The sequence below is a fragment of the Phascolarctos cinereus genome, unplaced genomic scaffold, assembly GCF_003287225.1.
Source record: "Phascolarctos cinereus isolate Bilbo 61053 unplaced genomic scaffold, phaCin_HiC Scaffold_5;HRSCAF=322, whole genome shotgun sequence".
Taxonomy (NCBI): Eukaryota; Metazoa; Chordata; class Mammalia; order Diprotodontia; family Phascolarctidae; genus Phascolarctos; species Phascolarctos cinereus.
The window spans coordinates 316294603-316313028 of NW_027555958.1; the positions used below are offsets into that span (position 1 = coordinate 316294603).

General features: G+C 34.7%; 1 protein-coding gene across 3 annotated transcripts in view; it reads left to right on the plus strand.

Moving 5' to 3' along the window:
* The window catches only part of GDPD1 (glycerophosphodiester phosphodiesterase domain containing 1), a 74018-nt gene that overhangs the window by 19356 nt on the left and 36236 nt on the right, over positions 1-18426 (plus strand). For all 3 annotated transcript variants that reach the window (XM_020991847.2, XM_020991845.1, XM_020991844.2), the window contains exon 2: positions 4685-4727. In XM_020991847.2, coding sequence (XP_020847506.1) covers positions 4685-4727 — 43 coding nt within the window. The remainder of the gene's footprint in view (positions 1-4684; positions 4728-18426) is intronic.

An 18426-nucleotide genomic window follows, 5' to 3' on the forward strand; every position in this document is an offset into this window, starting at 1 on the left:
AAACAATTTACTTAGCATTAGTAATAGTCCTTGCTTTTAAGGACCTTATTACCATCTAATAGAGATAGTGGTAACTTGTGTTTTTACAGTTTAAAGTATACCAAGTGTTTTTCAAAACCAACCTGTGTGATATAGGTAATATTGATACCCTAATTTAACAGGTTAATTAGCATTGTATCCAGTCACTGATAGCAGAGTTATTTTAGTAGTAAATACCTCAAAGTGTTCTACTCTTTCCCATTCTTTTTTTTAATTGTAAGTATGATTTTATTACATTCTGACCAATGACAAAACTTGTGTTGAGCAGAGAGTGAGAGGAGATGGAGAAGCATAGTGTGTAGCTGGTTTTTGCAAGGAGTTTGATCAAGAAAGTACCATATGCTTGATGAATTCTTGAGTATAAATTGAAACATACTTTTTTCACTTTCTTTATATTTATTGATTTTTTGTGTTTTTTTGCAATATGGCTAATATGGAAACATGTTTTGACTTCACATGTATAATCAATGTCATTCTGCTTGCCTTCTTAAGGGAGGGAGAGAATTTAGAACTCAAAGTTTTAAAAAATGAATGTTAAAAATTTTTACATGTAATTGGGGAATATTTAATGAAATAAATAAAAATATATCAAAGTGCAAAAATAAAGGTGGTTTGTGAGAACAAACCCCAGAATCTGAAATTGTTATAGAAAGAAATTTATTAAGTTGTTTGGTAGAGGAGAGGAACTGGAAAGAAGGTGTGGGTACCTCTCATCTAGGCTCTAGGAGATTTACAGTATATATACACATGAGAGCCAAATATACACCATTAAGCAATTTTGCAAAGAAAGCAAATTGAAAGAATGAAAGATGAGGTGGATATCAGTAAGCATAAACATTCAACAAGATTTGGGCAAAGCCAAAACATAAGGGAATCCAAAACATAAGCTTGGGGTGATCCCAAACAAGACCTGGGTGTGGGGACCCAAAAGAAGAATGTTTTGGGTAGATCCAGGAGATCCACCCAAAATTAGGTTGGGAGACCCTAAAATTCCTTATATCTCCAGTATTCCAGGACAACATTCTGGGTTCAAAAATCTCTAGTTGCATAAAGTTAGATTTAAACAGTACAATAAATGATAATCTACAAAAAGAGGGAGACATACTAGAATCTTATACTCAACTTGTGCTATAGTTCAGCCAAAATAGACTCATTATTCTCACATATTCTGCCTTTGTGCTTAAAGATATTTCCTATACCAGGAATGACCACTTGCCTTTCCTCATGTCTGCGTAATGAAAATTTACCTATCCTTTAAAGTCTTGCTAGAATAACTACCACTTTCCTTAAGCCTCTCTTGGTTCCCCAGTTTATCACCAAGTTGATCTTACTCTTAACCACCCTTCCTCACTCCTGATTCAGGTGGACTCAACTAGAGAATAAACATGTATGAAATACACACTGTATGTAAGGCATTGTGCTGGGTGTTGGTAAGTAAGAAGATGAAAACCACATAGTATTTATTACTGGAAAGCACGTAATTCAAATAGGTATCACTTTGTATTATAGTTAATCTGCATGAGCTAGAAAAAATTCATATGGAAGAACAAAAGGTCAAGAATATCAAGGGAATCAATAAAAAAAAAAGTGAGGGAAGGCAGCTTAGCAATACCAGATTTCAAACTATATTACAAAAGTGGCAATCATCAAAACATTCTGGTGCTGACTAAGAAATAGAGTGGTGGAATAGATTAGGCATACAATACACAGTAGTAAATTATCATAGTAATCTAGTATTTGATAAACCCAAAGATCAGAACTTTTGGGGCAAGAACTTACCATTTGACAAAAATTGCTGGGAAAATTGGAAAGCAGTTTGTCAGAAACTAGGCATAGACCAACATTTCACACGACATACCAAAATAAGGTCAAAATGGATAAATGATTGAGACATAAAGGATGATGTCATGTGTAAACTGAGGGGCATGGAAAAGTTTACCTCTCAGATCTATGGATAATAAAAGAGTTTATGATCAAACAAGAGCTAAAGAGGATCGCGGGAAGTAAAATGGATAATTTTGATTACATAGAATTAAAAACGGTTTGCATAAATAAAACCAGTGCAATTAAAATTAGAAGGAAAGCAGGAAACAGGAAAACAATTTTTATAGCAAATTGCTGTGACAAAAAGCTAATTTTTCAAATATTTAGGGAACTTAGCCAAATTTATAAAAATAAGAGCCATCTCTCCCACGTGATAAATGGTCAAAGGATATGAGCAGGCAGTTTTCAGAGGAAGAAATCAATCGCATAAAAAAATACTCTAAATCACTATTGATTAGAGAAATTCAAATTAAATTAACTGCTATCTCATATCTGTCAGATTGGCCGACATGACAGAAAAGGAAAATGATAAATGCTGGAAGGGATGTAGAAAAGTAGGTACATTAATGCACTGTTAGTAGAGTTATGTACTGGAGAACAGTTTGGAACTGTGCTCCCAAACAGTATAAAACTGTACGTATATTCATTGACCGAACAATTCCACTACTCGATCTCTATCCCAAAGAGACCAAAGGAAAAGGAAAACAACCTATATGTACAAAAATCTTTATAGCAGCTCTTTTTATAGTGGCAAAGAATTGGAAATTGAGGGGATGCTCATCAGTTTGGAAATGGCTGAACAAGTTATGGTAGATGATTGTGATGGAATATTATTGTGTTATAAGAAATGATGAGGAGGGGCAGCTAGGTGGCGCAGTGGATAGAGCTCCAGCCCTGGAGTCAGGAGGACCTGAGTTTGAATTTGGCATCAGACATATAACACTTACTAGCTGTGTGACCCTGGGCAAGTCACTTAACCACAACTGCCTAAGCAAAAAAAAAAAAAAGAAAGAAATGATGAGGGGTATGATATCAGGAAAACATGGGAAGGTTTATATGAACTGATGCAAAGTGAAGTATGCAGAATCAGAAGGCCATCTTGCACGGTAGCAATAGTATTGTAAGGATGATCAACTGTGAAAGACTTAGCTACTTTGATCAAGATAATGATCCAAGAAAATTCCTAAGGTTTTGTTGTTGTTCAGTTGTTTTTCAGTCATGTCTGACTTTGTGACCCTGTTTGGGGTTTTGTTTGTAAAAATACCCGAGTGGTTTGCTGATTCCTTCTCTAGCTCATTTTACAGGTGAGGAAACTGAGGCAAATAGGGTTAAGTGACTTGCCCAGGGTCACACAGCTAGTAAGTGCCTAAGGCCAGATTTGAATTCACAAACAGCAGTCAGTCTTCCTGTCTCCAGGCCTAGCACTATCCACTATACCACTTTGATAATGATCCAAGACAATTTCAATGGACCCATTATGAAAAATATTCTTGACCTCCAGAGAGAGAACTGATGAACTCTGAGTGCAGATTGAAGCATACTTTTTTCCACTTCATTTTTCTTACTTTTTTTTTTTGCTAATTGTATGACTTTATATGCATAATTGATGCTCAAGGGGTAGGGAAAGGGCTGGAGGAAGAGAATTTGGAACTCAGAATTTAAAAAAAAAATGTTAAAAATAAAGGAAAAATAATTATGTTAGTCATTTCTTCATATGCTGTACTGAGTTTCACGTAAGCAGGGGCTATTTCTCATTTAATTTTGTAATCTTCTCTGGTGTCTATTGGAGGAAGACTTAGATTGAAATTATCTTCCTTATTCTACTCTGTATCATCCGCTGTTGGAATTGCTTTGATTTTGTCTTCATGCACAACTTCTTAACTTCAAGTGTGTTAGATGAAACTTGTATTTGTTTGTTTTGGTTTTGTTTTTTTAGGCAATTGGGGTTAAGTGACTTGCCCAGGGTCACATAACTGGTAAGTGTCTGAGGTCACATTTGGACTCAGATCCTCCTGACTCCAGGACTGGTGCTCTGTCCACTGCGCCACCTAGCTGCCCCATGAAACTTGTATTTGAATGGTGTATGTTATGTTATTTGTTAGATTTTTTAAAACTATCTAACAAGCAACAGAAAACAAATAGTTAAAATGGTCATTTAATGCACTTATAAATGTACTTTGAAGCAATAACCTGTGAAATAATTCAATACAACTTTCCTCAAGGAGATCAAACTTTGTGTGTCTTCTTACTATGGAGAAATTGGTTTCCTATTTCTGTTATGTTGCCAGAATGTTTTCCCATATGTGTATCGTAACTGTTAAATCTTTGTTAATCTTTTAGTTTTTAGATATTTTGTTAACTTTTTTCATAGTATGTGGCTATTTTTTGTATTACCTGTTAAACTGTAGTCATTTCGTTTTAGACTGCTTTTTCCCCCCCTCTGTGCCTGTAAAGACTTAGAGAAATTAATTCCATTTAAATATTAGGTGTTTCTTTAAATTTGTGCTATGTTGTAAGCCATCTTCTTTCACAAGAGAGCAAGAATGTGGTACTGCATCATTGGAGGGCATTTTAGTTATTCTATCTGCTAATGTTGCTTTGGCCATGTTTTAATCATTGCTTGCTCCTGAAGGCAGCTCAAGAAACAAAGCTCAATAAACATTAACCTCTTAAAACAATGTATTTTGAGTTGGGTTGCATTTTGATGGCTATGTAATGTCCATAGACAGGTTGGATTTATTTTCTTAAAATGCAGCAATTCAGACAAGAATTGCACTTTTGTATTAGTAAAATGAATCAGTGATTTATTTGTTTTCTACAGGTGCTGGAGAGAACTTGGAAAACACAATGGCAGCCTTTCGGCAGTAAGTATGTAAAAAGATACTCCTATGTTAGATATGCTTTTATAGTGGAAGACAATTAATTGCCTTCACTGAGGGAATAAGATAGGTGGTGGTGGTATCCCTATTTTTATAAGACTGCTTTTAAAGAAATTTTTTGTTGATGCCCTGTGTCTTTACATCAGTCGTTTTCACTCCTTTCCCCCACTGACTCCTCCCTTGTGACAAAGAGAAACAATTAAGTAAAAATACCCAATACAAAGATCATACCTGACAATTTATTTGGTTTTCTGTGTTAGTAGTCTTCCACTCCCTTCTGTGAGAGGGAGGTGTTTCATTATGTCTTCTCCAGACTCCAGAACCTTCATAGGTGTTTCCATTACTTTATTTAGTAATCCTTCCTTTTAGTAATCTTTAAATTGTTATAGTCATTATATAAAGTTGTTCTTTCATACCACGTCATTTTATAGAAATCTTCCCATGTTTCTTTGAAGTCCTTGTATTCACTATTTGTTACTGCACAAAACCATTTCATTATATCCAAATACCATAGTTTCTTACCCCATTCCCCTCTTGATTAGCACCCACTTTGTTTCTAGTTCTTTGCTAACACAAAGAGTGCCATTGTAGATACTTTGGTATTTATTAGAACTTTACTGATATTTTTTGACTTCCTTGAGTCTATGTCCACTAGTGGGATTGTTGAGTCAAAGGGTATAGACAATTTGATCACTTTTCTTCCATGATTTCAGCTTGAAATCTAAAATAGTTGGGCACATCATAGCTCTGTCACAATGCATAATGTGCTTTTCTCACCACAGCCCATTCAATATCAACTGTTATAATGTTTTTCCTCTTTGCCAATTTTCATGGCATGGAGTGAGATCTCAAGAGTTGTTTTAACTTCCATTTCTCTTACACTAGTGATTTGGATTATATTTTGATGTAGTCCTCTATAGTTTGCAAATCTTTTTTGAAAAACTGTTCATATACTTTGATCATTTTTTTAGAGAATGGCTTATTTGGGGTTTTATACAATTGTATCAATTCCCTGCATGGTGTGGATATTGATATTCCCAGTGATATTTTGTTTCGGATATTTTTCTCACTTTACCATTTCTTTTCTAATTTTCTTTTTTATTTTATTCTTACAAAAGCTTTTTAATTTCATGTAATTGAAATGATCTGTTTTATATTTTATGATTCTTTTTGTCCCTTGTTTGTAAGACTTCATTTAAAAAAAATTATCATTAAATATTTGTTACAAAGAGTGTTGGGCTCCTGTATAGCTTAAAAAATTAGGAACTACATTTTTTAAGCTTAAAGAAAACATAAACATGAACAAACTGATGCCAAGTAGTTCCAGAGAATGAATTAAAATACTTGATATTTTTTTTTAAGGTTATGCTATATGACTTTCAAACTAATGAATGTATAGAGATGGATGTCTCTAGCCTTTTGAGCTCCCCCTAGATTTTTTTAGCCTTTAAAAAAATTTTTAAAAATACTTTTATTGCCTCCTTTGAAAAGATAAGTCATAGTGTATATGTTTCTAGGTACTTTACAGGGAAGCAGAAACAGCAGACCATTCCTTGTCTTAATTGACTAAATGGTTACCATCAGTCTAATGAGAAGATTTTTTTTTCCCTTTAAAGTCAAAAGTGAATTGAAAAGTTAAAAAACCACATAAAAGGAAATGGTTTGTCTATATTAAGAATAGTCTTTTCTTACATAATTGGTGAGTCTTTGCATATTTGTACAAGTAGATACAGTGGACCAGGAAATCTGGAATTTATTTCTGGTTTTCTCTCTGGCCTATTTAATGACTTTTTTTTCTTACAAATTATTTCCCCTTTCTGTGTCTGTTTTCTTACTTGGTCCAGCGGTTCTGCTTTCCTATTTTCCAAGGCTTCTCTGAAAAATACATTTTTTTCCTACATTTTTCAATTCTCTGTTCCTTCTCTAAACTTAGGCAGAGATTTTTCCTTTGTCATTGTACTGTGAAAAACAGCTTTAAATTACTCCATTTACAATATTTACTTTATCATTATGAAATTGCAACCTTCTACTCATATGAGATGGTCTCTCACCCAAAAAATTTTATCTAGGTTATTTTATTTAAATTCTCATTATCGGGGCAGCTAGATGGAGTAGTAGATAGAGCACTGGCCCTGGATTCAGGAAGACCTAAGTTCAAATTTGGCCTCTGACACTTGATACTTACTAGCTGTGTGACCCTGGGCAAGTCACTTCACCCCATTGCCTCGCCAAAAAAAAAAATCTCATTGTCTTAGGAAGAGAAGAAGTAGTACCTTTGCAAAGACTTTTAAATGTCATATTCTTGTCAATATTTCTTTGAAAGTTGTGCTGCCTTTTTCTTTGAATAATTTCAGCATTCTGTATGTTAAAGTGTTTTTTACAGACTTATTTCTCTGAAGCTCTTACCCAAAACCACCCTAAAGTTTCATAGGGACCATCCTATGAAATATAAACCAAAACAATTGCATTTAAGAAGGCATTTGTAAAGATAGCAGGTTTTAAATGACAGATGTTGTAAGGACTAGGATTTGGTCTTTGAAAATTATCATTTAAAATTCTTCCCAGTCATCAAAAAGCATCTAATTTGGGTATGGTTTTTTTTTTCTTACTAGACATAGCATTTCTGGAGTAAAACATGTTCTTTAGAAGAGCAAACTTTTCTTCTTCAGCAGTATTGTTATTCAAATCAAATAGCAAGCATAATAAAGAATTATATATAGCCTTCTCCATAAATCTTTATATAGCTTTTTGGATTTCTTAATTTTTGTTTGAATTTTTTTCTAGTGTTTAAAAGAAGGAAGTTACTATTTTAGGCTCCTTATGACTTTGACAGTGTATTTTTTTGAAAGATTGTCAGTTACTGGCTTTAGAATTCTTTATAAACATAAATAAAATTGCCTTAAATTTAAGTTTTTCCTTTTATTTGTGTATTAATCTTTTTGCCTTGTGATTCAGGGGTCTTGGGACTCAAATTTCACTTTATTGACCTCTATTTTGTTCTGTTTTTACTTCTCTTAAGCATATTTAGTATATTTCTCCTAGGTTCTATAATTATAAGCTCTGTATTATGTAATTATCTTTCCCCTCCTAGAAAGCTTTGAGTGATCAGGACTTCAGGAGAGAAGGCCTTCCTATCTGCTTTACTCTTTGCTTTGCTGTGAATTAGGTCAGGGAAAAGCTAGTCCTTTCCTTGGACCAAAGAAGTCAGAAGAACTGGTCTAGCCTGGGCTCTACCACTTATTAGCTGTGTAATATTGGGCTAAATCACTTTACCTGTCTGAACTTGTTTCCTCTTCTGTGAAATGGGAATAATTACCTACCTCACAGGGATTGGGTGTGATCTTGAAGCCAGGTAATTTGTGTAAAAGTGTGACACAGAGTTGAGAGATTGATTTATTAATTCATGTGATGACTATGTCATTTCTAAGACAGTGAGGTGGTAGAAGCAACATTTACCTTATGAATAACAATCAAATTTTGAATCCTTGTTCTGTGTAAGGCATTATTAACTTGTTATGTATAAACATTGCCTCCCCCAATATGGGGAATTTTTGTTGTTCAGCTATGTCCAAACCTCCGTGACCCTGTTTTGGTGTTTTCTTGACAAAGATACTGGAGTGGTTTGCCATTTCCTTCTCCAGCTCATTTTCAGATGAGGAACTGAGGCAAATAGAGTTAAAGTGACTTGTTAAAGTGATTTGAACTCAGAAAGATGAGTCATTGATTTCAACCCCAGCTCTCTATCTGCCTGACCAGGGCATCAGGAATAGGTAGGGGGTTTTTGAGCAGGTACAGAGTCTCTCACACAGTAGGCACTTCATAAATGTTTGTTGATTGAAAGGTGCTGGGGTTTTGGTGATAGGTAATCTGAATAAAAAAAGGCAGCATAATTATCAGCCTCCTAAGAGCTTAGAATCTGGATAATAATAGGCAGCTGACTGACAGCTATATACATGGTTGCCAAAATACATGCTGTATAAATAAACATATGCTATTCGAGAGTTTTATACACTTATGTATACATTCCATCATTTAGTTACAGCCTCAGAGCAAACCTCTCCCTGTCCTCAGATGTCCAATCAGTTGCTGAGTTTTAACGGTTTCTGTATTCTCTCTTCTCTTACATAGCCTTCATGACTAGATCAGGCCCTTACTACCTTTCACCTGGACTATTTCAATAGCCCTCTCATTGATCACACCTGCCTCAAATCTCCCTTTCTTCATTGTATCCTTCCTGGAGCTGCCAAAGGGCTATTCCTAAAGTGCAGGACTTCCATGCCACCCTTTGCTTAATAAACTCAAGTGACTCCCTGGCTGCCTTGCTGTTCTCCACACAGCATCCCATATGCTGCTTCTGGCTCTCTTAATGCCTGGCTAGCACTCCCTCCTCTTCTTACTCTTAAAATCTTTGGCTTTCTTAAAAAATCAGAGAAATAAAAGTCTTTTACTGATTCCCCAAGCTACTTTGTAATTCACTGTATCTACATTATGTATGTCCTTATTTGTTTGGGTAGGCTTTCTCCCAGATCTCTATGAGATGCTTGAGAGCAGAGACAGTCTCACCGTTTTTCACTATATCCTCAACACAGCACAGTGCCCAGCACTCACTACTTGCTGAGTAAAATGCATGTTGATTGATCAAACTACTTAGGTAAGAATGAATGAAAGTTTAAGAGGAGATGGAATCACTGATTAAGTGTTTGTGGATTCTTTATATGTTAGAGTTTCCTACATTCAAATGCAAATAGGTCTAAGTAGTGACAAAAATAGACACTGTGTACCCAACGCTTCCAGGAGTTTTATAGTTTATGTGAATGTGTGTCATCATCTATACACCCAGATTTATAACCTCTGAGTCAACAGTTCCCTCTCCCCCACTCACGCAAGCAATTACCATGTCTTGTAGTTCCTACATCCTCCTTTCCAGATGAGGGCCTTGTCACTTCTTACCTGGACTATTGTAATAGCTTTCTAACTGGTTTCCTAACCTTGTCTCTCCCCTAAACAGGCTGTCTGTCTTCCATTCATCTGCCTAAATGATAAAGTGTAAAGTATGCTTAATTGGTTTTGTTGATACTTGAAAGTTAGGTTAATTAAAAACATTTTAAAAAATTAACTTATTTATTTTTAGTTTTCAACAGTCACTTCCAAAAGATTTTGAGTTTTAAATTTTCTTCCACTCCCACTTCTTCTCCCCCCCTGCTCCAGAATACAATCTCATGTAGGCTTCACATATACATTCATATTAAGCACATTTTCCCACTGATGTAAAGAACAATTAAAACTAATGGGAGGAACCACTAGAATAAAGCAATAAAACAAAACAACAAAGAAAAAGGAGAGCAAATACTATGCTTCCATCTGCATTCAGACTCTATATTTCTTTCTCTGAGTGTGGATAGCGATTTCCATCATGAATCGTTTGGAGTTGTCTTAGATTCTTGTGTTGCTGTGAAGAGTCAAGTCTATCAAAGTCAGTCATCCCGTAATGTGGCTGTTACTGTGTACGATGTTCTTCTGGTTCTACTCATTTCACTCTGCATCAGTTCATGTAAGTCTTTCCAAGTTTTATTTAAGCCTGCCTGCTCCTCATTTCTTATAGCACAATAGTACTCCATTGCATTCATATACGACAACTTGTTCAGCCATTCCCCAGTTGATTCTTTGCCACCACAAAAAGGGCTGCTATAAATATTTTGTACCTGTGGGTCCTTTTACTGTTTTTATGATCTCTTTGGGATATAGCCCTAGAAGTACGATTGCTGGGTCAAAGGGTATGCACATTTTTATAACCCTTTGCACATAGTTCCAAATTACTCTCAAAAGGTTGGATCATTTCACAACCCCACTAACAATGCACTAGTTATCCAATTTTCCCCCACCTTCTCCCACATTTATCCTTTTCCTGTTTTGTCATATTAGCCAAATCTGGTAAGTGTCATGTAACTCAGAGTCATTTTGGTTTGCATTTCTCTAATCAATAGTGATTTAGTTGTTGTTGTGCTTTTTTGTTTGTTTGGTTTTTTTTGTGAGGCAATTGGGGTTAAGTGGCTTGCCTGGGGTCACACAGCTAGTGAGTATTATGTGTCTGAGGGCAGATTTGAACTCAGGTCCTCCTGACTCCAGGGCCAGTGCTCTATCTATCAATAATGATTTAGAACATTTTTTCTTATAACTATAGATAACTTTAGTTTCTTCCTCTGAGAACTGCTTGTTCATATCCTTTGACCATTTATCAGTTGGGGAATGGCTTGTATTCTTATAAATTTGACTCAGTTCTCTATATATTTTAGAAATGAGGCCTTTATCAGAGACATTGGTTGTAAAAATTCTTTCTCTGCTTCCCTCCTAATCTTGGCTGCATTGGCTTTATTTGTGCAAAAAACTTTTTTTTAAAATTTTTAGGCAATTGGGGTTAGGTGACTTGCCTAGGGTCACACAGCTAGTACGTGTCAAGTGTTTGGTCTGAGGCCGATTTGAACTCAGGTCCTCCTGACTTCAGGGCCGGTGCTGTATCCACTGCGCCACCTAGCTGCCCCCTGTGCAAAAACTTTTCAATTTAATGTAATCAAAACTGTCTACTTTGCATTTCATAATGTTCTCTATCTCTTGTTTGGTCATAAATTCTTCCCTTCTCCATAGATCTGAAAGGTTTTCCTTGCTCTTCTAGTTTGCTTGTAGTAATCAGTCTTTATATCTAAATAGTATTTATTTGACTTTATCTTGGTATAGGGTATAAGATGTTGCTCTATGCCTAGTTTATGCCATACATTTTTCCAGTTTTCCCAGCAGTTTTTGCTAAATAGTGATTTCTTATCCCAAAAGCTGGAGTCTTTGGATTTATCAAATAGTAGATTACTATAGTCATTAACTGTTGTGTCTTGCATACCTAACCTATTCCACTGATCCACCACTCTGTTTCTTAGCCAGTACCAAGTAGTTTTGATGATTGCTGCTTTATAATACAATTTAAGATTAGGTACATCTAGGCCACCTTCCCTTGCATTTCTTTTCATTAGTTCCTTTTGATATTCTGGACTTTTTGTTCTTCCAGATGAATTTTGTTATTGTTTTTTTCTAGGTCTATAAAATAATTTTATGGTAGTTTGGTATGGCACTGAATATGTAAATTAATTTAGGTAGAATTATCGTATTATATTAGCTTGACCTACCCATGAGCAACTGATATTTTTCCAGTTATTTAGATCTGACTTTATTTTTGTGAAAAGTGTTTTGTAATTGTGTTCATATAGTTCTTCGTTTTGTTTTGGCAGGTAGACTCCCAAATATTTTATGGTGTCTACAGTAATTTCAAATGGAATTTCTGTTTCTATCTCTTGCTGCTGGGCTTTGTTAGTAATATATATAAATGCTGATGATTTGTGTGGATTTATTTTATATCCTGCACCTTTGCTAAATTTGTTTATGATTTCAAGTAATTTTTTTACTTGATTCTCTAAATATACCATCATATCATCTGCAAAGGGTGATAGTTTTGTTTCGTCTTTGCCTATTCGAATTCCTTCAATTTATTTTTCTTCTGTAATTGCTGCAAGCTAACATTTCTAGCCACAATATTGAATAACAGTGGTGATAATGGACATCCTTGTTTCACACTTGATCTTACTGGAAATGTTTCTAACTTATCCCCATTTCATATAATGCTTGCTGATGGTTTTTGATAGATAACTAGCTATCATTTTAAGGAAGACCCCATTTATTCCTATGTTCTCTAGTGTTTTTAATAGGGATGGGTGTTGTATTTTGTCAAATGCTTTTTCTGCATTTTTGAGATAATCATATGATTTCTGTTAGTTTTGTTGTTGATATGGTCAACTTTGCTGATAGGTTTCCTAATATTGAACCAGCCCTGCATTCCTGGTATAAATCTTACCTGTTCATAATGTATTATCCTTGAGATAAGTTGTTGTAATCTCTTTGCTAATATTTTATTTAAAATTTTTGCATTTTTATTCTTTAGGGAAATTGGTCTATAATTTTCTTTCTCTGTTTTAGCTCTTCCTGGTTTAGGTATAAGCACCATATTTGTATCATAAAAAGAATTTGGTAGGATTCCTTCACCTATTTTCTCAAATTGTTTATATACTATTGGAATTAGTTGTTCTTTAAATGTTTAGTAGAATTCACTTGTAAATCCATCTGGCCCTGGAGATTTTTTCCTAGGGAATTCATTGATGGCTTGTTCAGTTTCTTTTGTCTGAAATGGGGTTGTTTAAGTATTTTATTTCCTCTTCCATTAATCTGGGTAATTTGTATTTTTGTAAATATTCATCCATTTCACTAAGATTGTCAAATTTATTGGCATACAGTTGAGCAAAATAGCTTCTAATTATTGTTTTGATTTCCTCTTCATTGGTGGTGAATTTACCCTTTTCATTTTTTTATGCTGGTAATTTGGTTTTCTTTTTTAAAATCAAATTAACCAAAGGTTTATCTATTTTATTGTTTTTTTTCATAAAACCAGCTCTTTGTTTTATTTGTTAGTTCAATAGTTTTCTTAATTTCAATTTTATTAATCTGTCCTTTGGTTTTCAGAATTTCTAATTTGGTATTTAATTGGACATTTTCAGTTTGTTCTTTTTCTAGCTTTTTTAATTGCATGCCCAGTTCATTGATCTCTTCTTTCTCTATTTTATTCATTTAAGCATTTAGAGATATAAAACTTCCCCTAAGGACCACTTTCACTTCATCCATAGGTTTTGGTATATTGTCTCATTATTTGTTGTTTGACATTCTTTAGGATTAGATTATTAAGTTTCCAATTAATTTTTAATCTATCTTCCCATGGCCCTTTATTACATGTAATTTTTATTGCTTCATGATATGAAAAGGATGCATTTAATATTTCTACCTTTCTGTATTTGATTGTGAGGTTTTTATGCCCTAGTGCATGGTAAATTTTTGTGTAGGTGCCATGTACCACCAAGAAAAAGGTATATTCCTTTCTGTCCCCATTCAGTTTTCTCCAAAGGTCAACCATATTTAACTTATCTAAGATTCTGTTGATTTCCTTAACTTCTTTCTTGTTTATTTTGTGGTTAGATTTATCTAGTTCTGAGAGGGGAAAATTGAGATCCCCCACTAGTAGAGTTTTGCTGTCCATTTCTTCTTGTATCTCCCTTAACTTCTCTAAGAATTTGGCTGCTATACCACTTGGTGCATATATGTTTAGTAAATGATATTACTTCACTATCTATGGTACCTTTTACCAAGATGTAGTTTACTTCCTTATCTCTTTTAATTAGAACTATTTTTGCTTTTGCATTGAATGTCTGTTTCCTCCCCTGAAAAATTTTGCTCAGTTTCTCTGGGTAGTTGATCCCTGGTTGTAATCCAAGCTCCTTTGCCTTATGAAATATTGCATTCCATGTCCTATGGTCTTTTAATGTAGAAGCTGCAAGGTCCTGTGTAATCCTGTGGTTTCCATGTTGCTTTTGTGGCTGCTTGCAGTATTTTCTCTTTGATCTGGTAATTTTGGAATTTAGCTATTATATTCCTTGGCATTTTAAATTTGGGATCTCTTTCAGGAGGCGATTAGTGGATTCTTTTGATGACTAATTTACTCTCTGGTCCTATGATTTCCCGAAGGATGTTGTCCAGGCTCTTTTTTTCATCATGGTTTTCAGTTAGATCAATAATTTTTAAATTGTCTTTCCTGGATCTGTTTTCCAGGTCACTTGTTTTACCAATGAGGCATTTTACGTCTTCTTGTATTTTTTTTCATTCTTTTGTTTCTGTTTGACTGATTCTTACTCTCTCATAGAGTCATTAGCTTCCACTTGCCCCATTCTAATTTTTTTTATTATTATTTTTTAGGCAGTTAGGGTTAAGTGACTTGCCCAGGGTCACACAGCTAGTAAGTGTCAAGTGTTTGGTCTGAGGCTAGATTTGAACTCAGGTCCTCCTGACTTCAGGGCCAGTGCTGTATCCACTGTGCCACCTAGCTGCCCCCCCATTCTAATTTTTAAGGAGTTGTTTTCCTCTATTAGATTTTGTACCTCCTTTTCCATTTGGCCCATTTTACTTTTTAAGGAGTTCTTCTCTTCAGTGAGTTTTTGTGCCTCCTTTTCCATTTGGTCAGTTCTGCTTTTTTTTTTTTAGGCGGTTGGGGTTAAGTGACTTGCCCAGGGTCATACAGCTAGTAAGTGTCAAGTGTGTTTGGTCTGAGGCCGGATTTGAACTCAGGTACTCCTGACTTCAGGGCTGGTGCTCTATCCACTGCGCCACCTAGCTGCCCCCAATTCTGCTTTTTAAGGACTTGTTTTCTACAGTTAATTTTTGTCCTTCCTTTTCCAAGCTATTGACTCTCTTTTGCATACCTCTCATTTCTTTTTCCAATTTTTCTTCTACCTCTCTTATTTGACTTTTAAAATCCTCCTTGAGCTCTTCCAAGAAAGCTTTTTGAACTTGAGACCAGTTCATGTTCCCCTTTGAGGTTTCATATGTTGGTATATTAAACATTTTTTAATGGATTGGGGAGGCCAGGTGTCAGGGTGCATCCCTGGGATCTTGTTACTAAAGAAGTTAAGGCTAGAGGAGCAATGGACTTCAGGAGTTCTGAGGTGTAGTAGGGGTAAAACCTATGGGGTGTCCAATTAAGTTTGAAACCAATATTTCGTTCCCAGGAGTGAAGGATGACAACCTGCCTAAGACAGGGAGAAGGAGAGCAAAGGAGGGAGGGAGGAAGGGGGAGAGAGAGAGAGAGAGAGAGAGAGAGAGAGAGAGAGAGAGAGAGAGAGAGAGAGAGAGAGAGAGAGAGAGAGAGAGAGAGAGATCATGAGCGCGAGCAGGCTAAGGCTTCTATAATTATTAGGATTTGGCTCAGTATTGGGAAATGTGCCTGAGTGACATAGAGAAGTCTCCTATATTCCCCCCCACAAAAAAAAATTAAAGGAATTGGGAGTCAAAGAGCAAAGATAAGTGTTAGCTGAAGGCAGCTGAAGAGGAGAGATCCCTACACATACTAAGTTGGAGCTGGAAAGTAGGGGAATAATGTAACAGGGATCCTGTTACATTAGAGCTAATAAAACTAGGTTGTTAGGGCAGGTGATCATATCTGAATACCCATAGGGCACCTTGGTCCCTATAGTAGTTTACTTTGATCATGAAGAAAGGAAGCAAATTGTATTTGTAGCAGCTAAAATTACAAGTTGGCACACAAGGTTATTAACAATAGGAGATGATTTTTTGCTTTCAGTCAATAGTAGCCATAGATCTGTTTATGTAACCCTCTTGAAAACATTTGATTAATAAAGTAACAGTATAACATTTGAATGGAGTTTCATTCTGAAACTATGTGCATCTTTGTTCAGAGCTAGAGATTTCCTTTTTTTTCTCAGGGAACAGCTCTTCCTTTGCCTTTGGCTTCCCTAAAGTTTTTTCTCATGCCCTTTCAACAACCCACTGGAAATTTAGCTAGAACCTATCTGCTTCTGAAGGTAAAGTAGATATTGCTATTCCTGAAACAATATGAAGGTCAGAGTGATAACAAAGTATATCTTAAAAATACTGATGTCTCATTTTTAGCAGTGTCAAGCATATGAATTAGATACAATAGATTATATATATCATACATATTTATGTTAAACATTTAAAATATATTAAATGTATTTGTTTATATATGTGTGTGTATATATGTACACATATACATACATATATAATGTTATATATGCATATATATGTAAAATATCCCTTGTGTATACAAGTGAGGAAACTGAGGCCCAGAAAGGTTAAGTGATATGCCCCAGATCACATAGGTAGTAAGATGATAGGGGTTGGATTTGGTGATTGTCCATGCTAATAACTAGAAAAAAATAATTTAGTAGCATTTATAAAATATCACTGCAAGTTTATTCACAACAAGGATGCTAAGATATTCATTATACTTTGGATTTTAAAAAAACACAACCTGCTTCCTATATAATTTGCTTATAGTAAATGAGGAGTTCTTAACTAGGAGCCTGTGAAAAAATTTTTTTAATATGTCAGTAACTGTATTATAGTATAATTGGTTTCCTTTTAATCCCATGGATTTTATACATTTAAAAACGTTCTGAGAAGGGGTTGATAGGCTTAACCAGACTGCAAAAAGGGTCCATGACATCAAAAAAAAAAGGGATAATCTCTGGTTTGTGAGAACCTTTTTTTAAAAAAAATTGGTGATCTTTTTTAGCATTGCTATTACTTCCCGGTGACTGCTGGCCCCATCTTCCACTGCCCTCAATCCTCTTTTTTTTTTTTTTTAACCACAGAAGTACAGTCAGGCAAAATAAATGAACACATTGAGTATATTGACAATGTATTGAAAGTATAAGCGTACCTCAGTTTCTTTCCTCACCTGTAAAATGAGAATATTGGATTCATTGCTAGATAATTGAAAAGCTGTATCATTCAGACACTAAATAAAACACTATATAGGTGCATGATAGTATAGTATAAATAGCATTCCATATTCCCATGTTTCACCCACACCTGCATTTTGAAAAGAACATAAAATTTTATCCTACATAATTAATTGTACATTTCCCCCTACTTAAAAAAGAGAGAGAAAAGAAAAACACATCTTGAAATAGAAACTCTGCAACCAAGTGGGCTTCCCAAGGAAATGAGTTGTTTGAGCTAAAGTGCATTCTTCTTTAGCAATTGTGCAAACGCTCAAATAACATTCCTTGTTGCTTAGTCAGAAATGGAATTTTCAAAGTAATAAGGAGTATCATAAGCTAATATTTGTAAGCTAATATTGTCTTTTGGGGGAGCTAAAGAGAAAGAAAGCTCTCCTGGTTGATAACAGGGAATAATTTTCAAAAAGCGTCAAGGTAGAAAGAAATTATATTTCAGGTAACAGCAATTTTTTTTTTTGCTAATTTGCTTGATTTTATTTTGCCAAAATGTATGGTTGTACATGAAATTGCACTTCAGATGACAGCAATTTTTTTTATTAATTTGCTTGATATTATTTTGTTAAAATGTATCATTGTATATTCTTATAGCTTTATGTGTGATTTATTATTTTGTATGCTTATTTGATTGTTTGTTTTTGATGGTGGTTAAGTTTATTTTTCTTTTTAATAAAAAAGTGTCATTAGGCCAGAGATTCTTGACCCTTTTTGTGTCATGGACCTCTTTGGCAGCAGTGTGTTAAAGCTTATATGGACCCCTTATCAAAATAATGCTTTTAAATGCATAAAATAAAAATACATAGAATTATAAAGGAAACCAATTATATTGACATAGTTATTAAAACATTAAAAACCCAAGCTCACACAACCCTAAGTTAAGAAACCCCTGTGATAGATGATTTACTTGAGGTAAATTCAGATTGACCTCTAAATGATATGGATAACTGACACCAGAGGAGAGTAAAATTCAAGTTACTTGAAAATGAATCTTTTTAGTAGTCAGAAATGAAATCGCGTTGTAGTCATGGAGATAAAAATAGGCCATTCAGGCAACTCCAAATACTTCTAATTATATTAAAACCTCTACTCCATTTTTCTCCATCTTTTCTACAAGAATAATATGAGATAGTTTATAAAATACTTTACCAAAATCTATGTAAACTACAATCAACATTCCTCTAATATACAAGCTGAGCCTACCGAAAAAGAAAATAAGGGCAGTCTGGCATTACCTGTTCATGATGAAGCTCTGCTGGCTTTTTGTA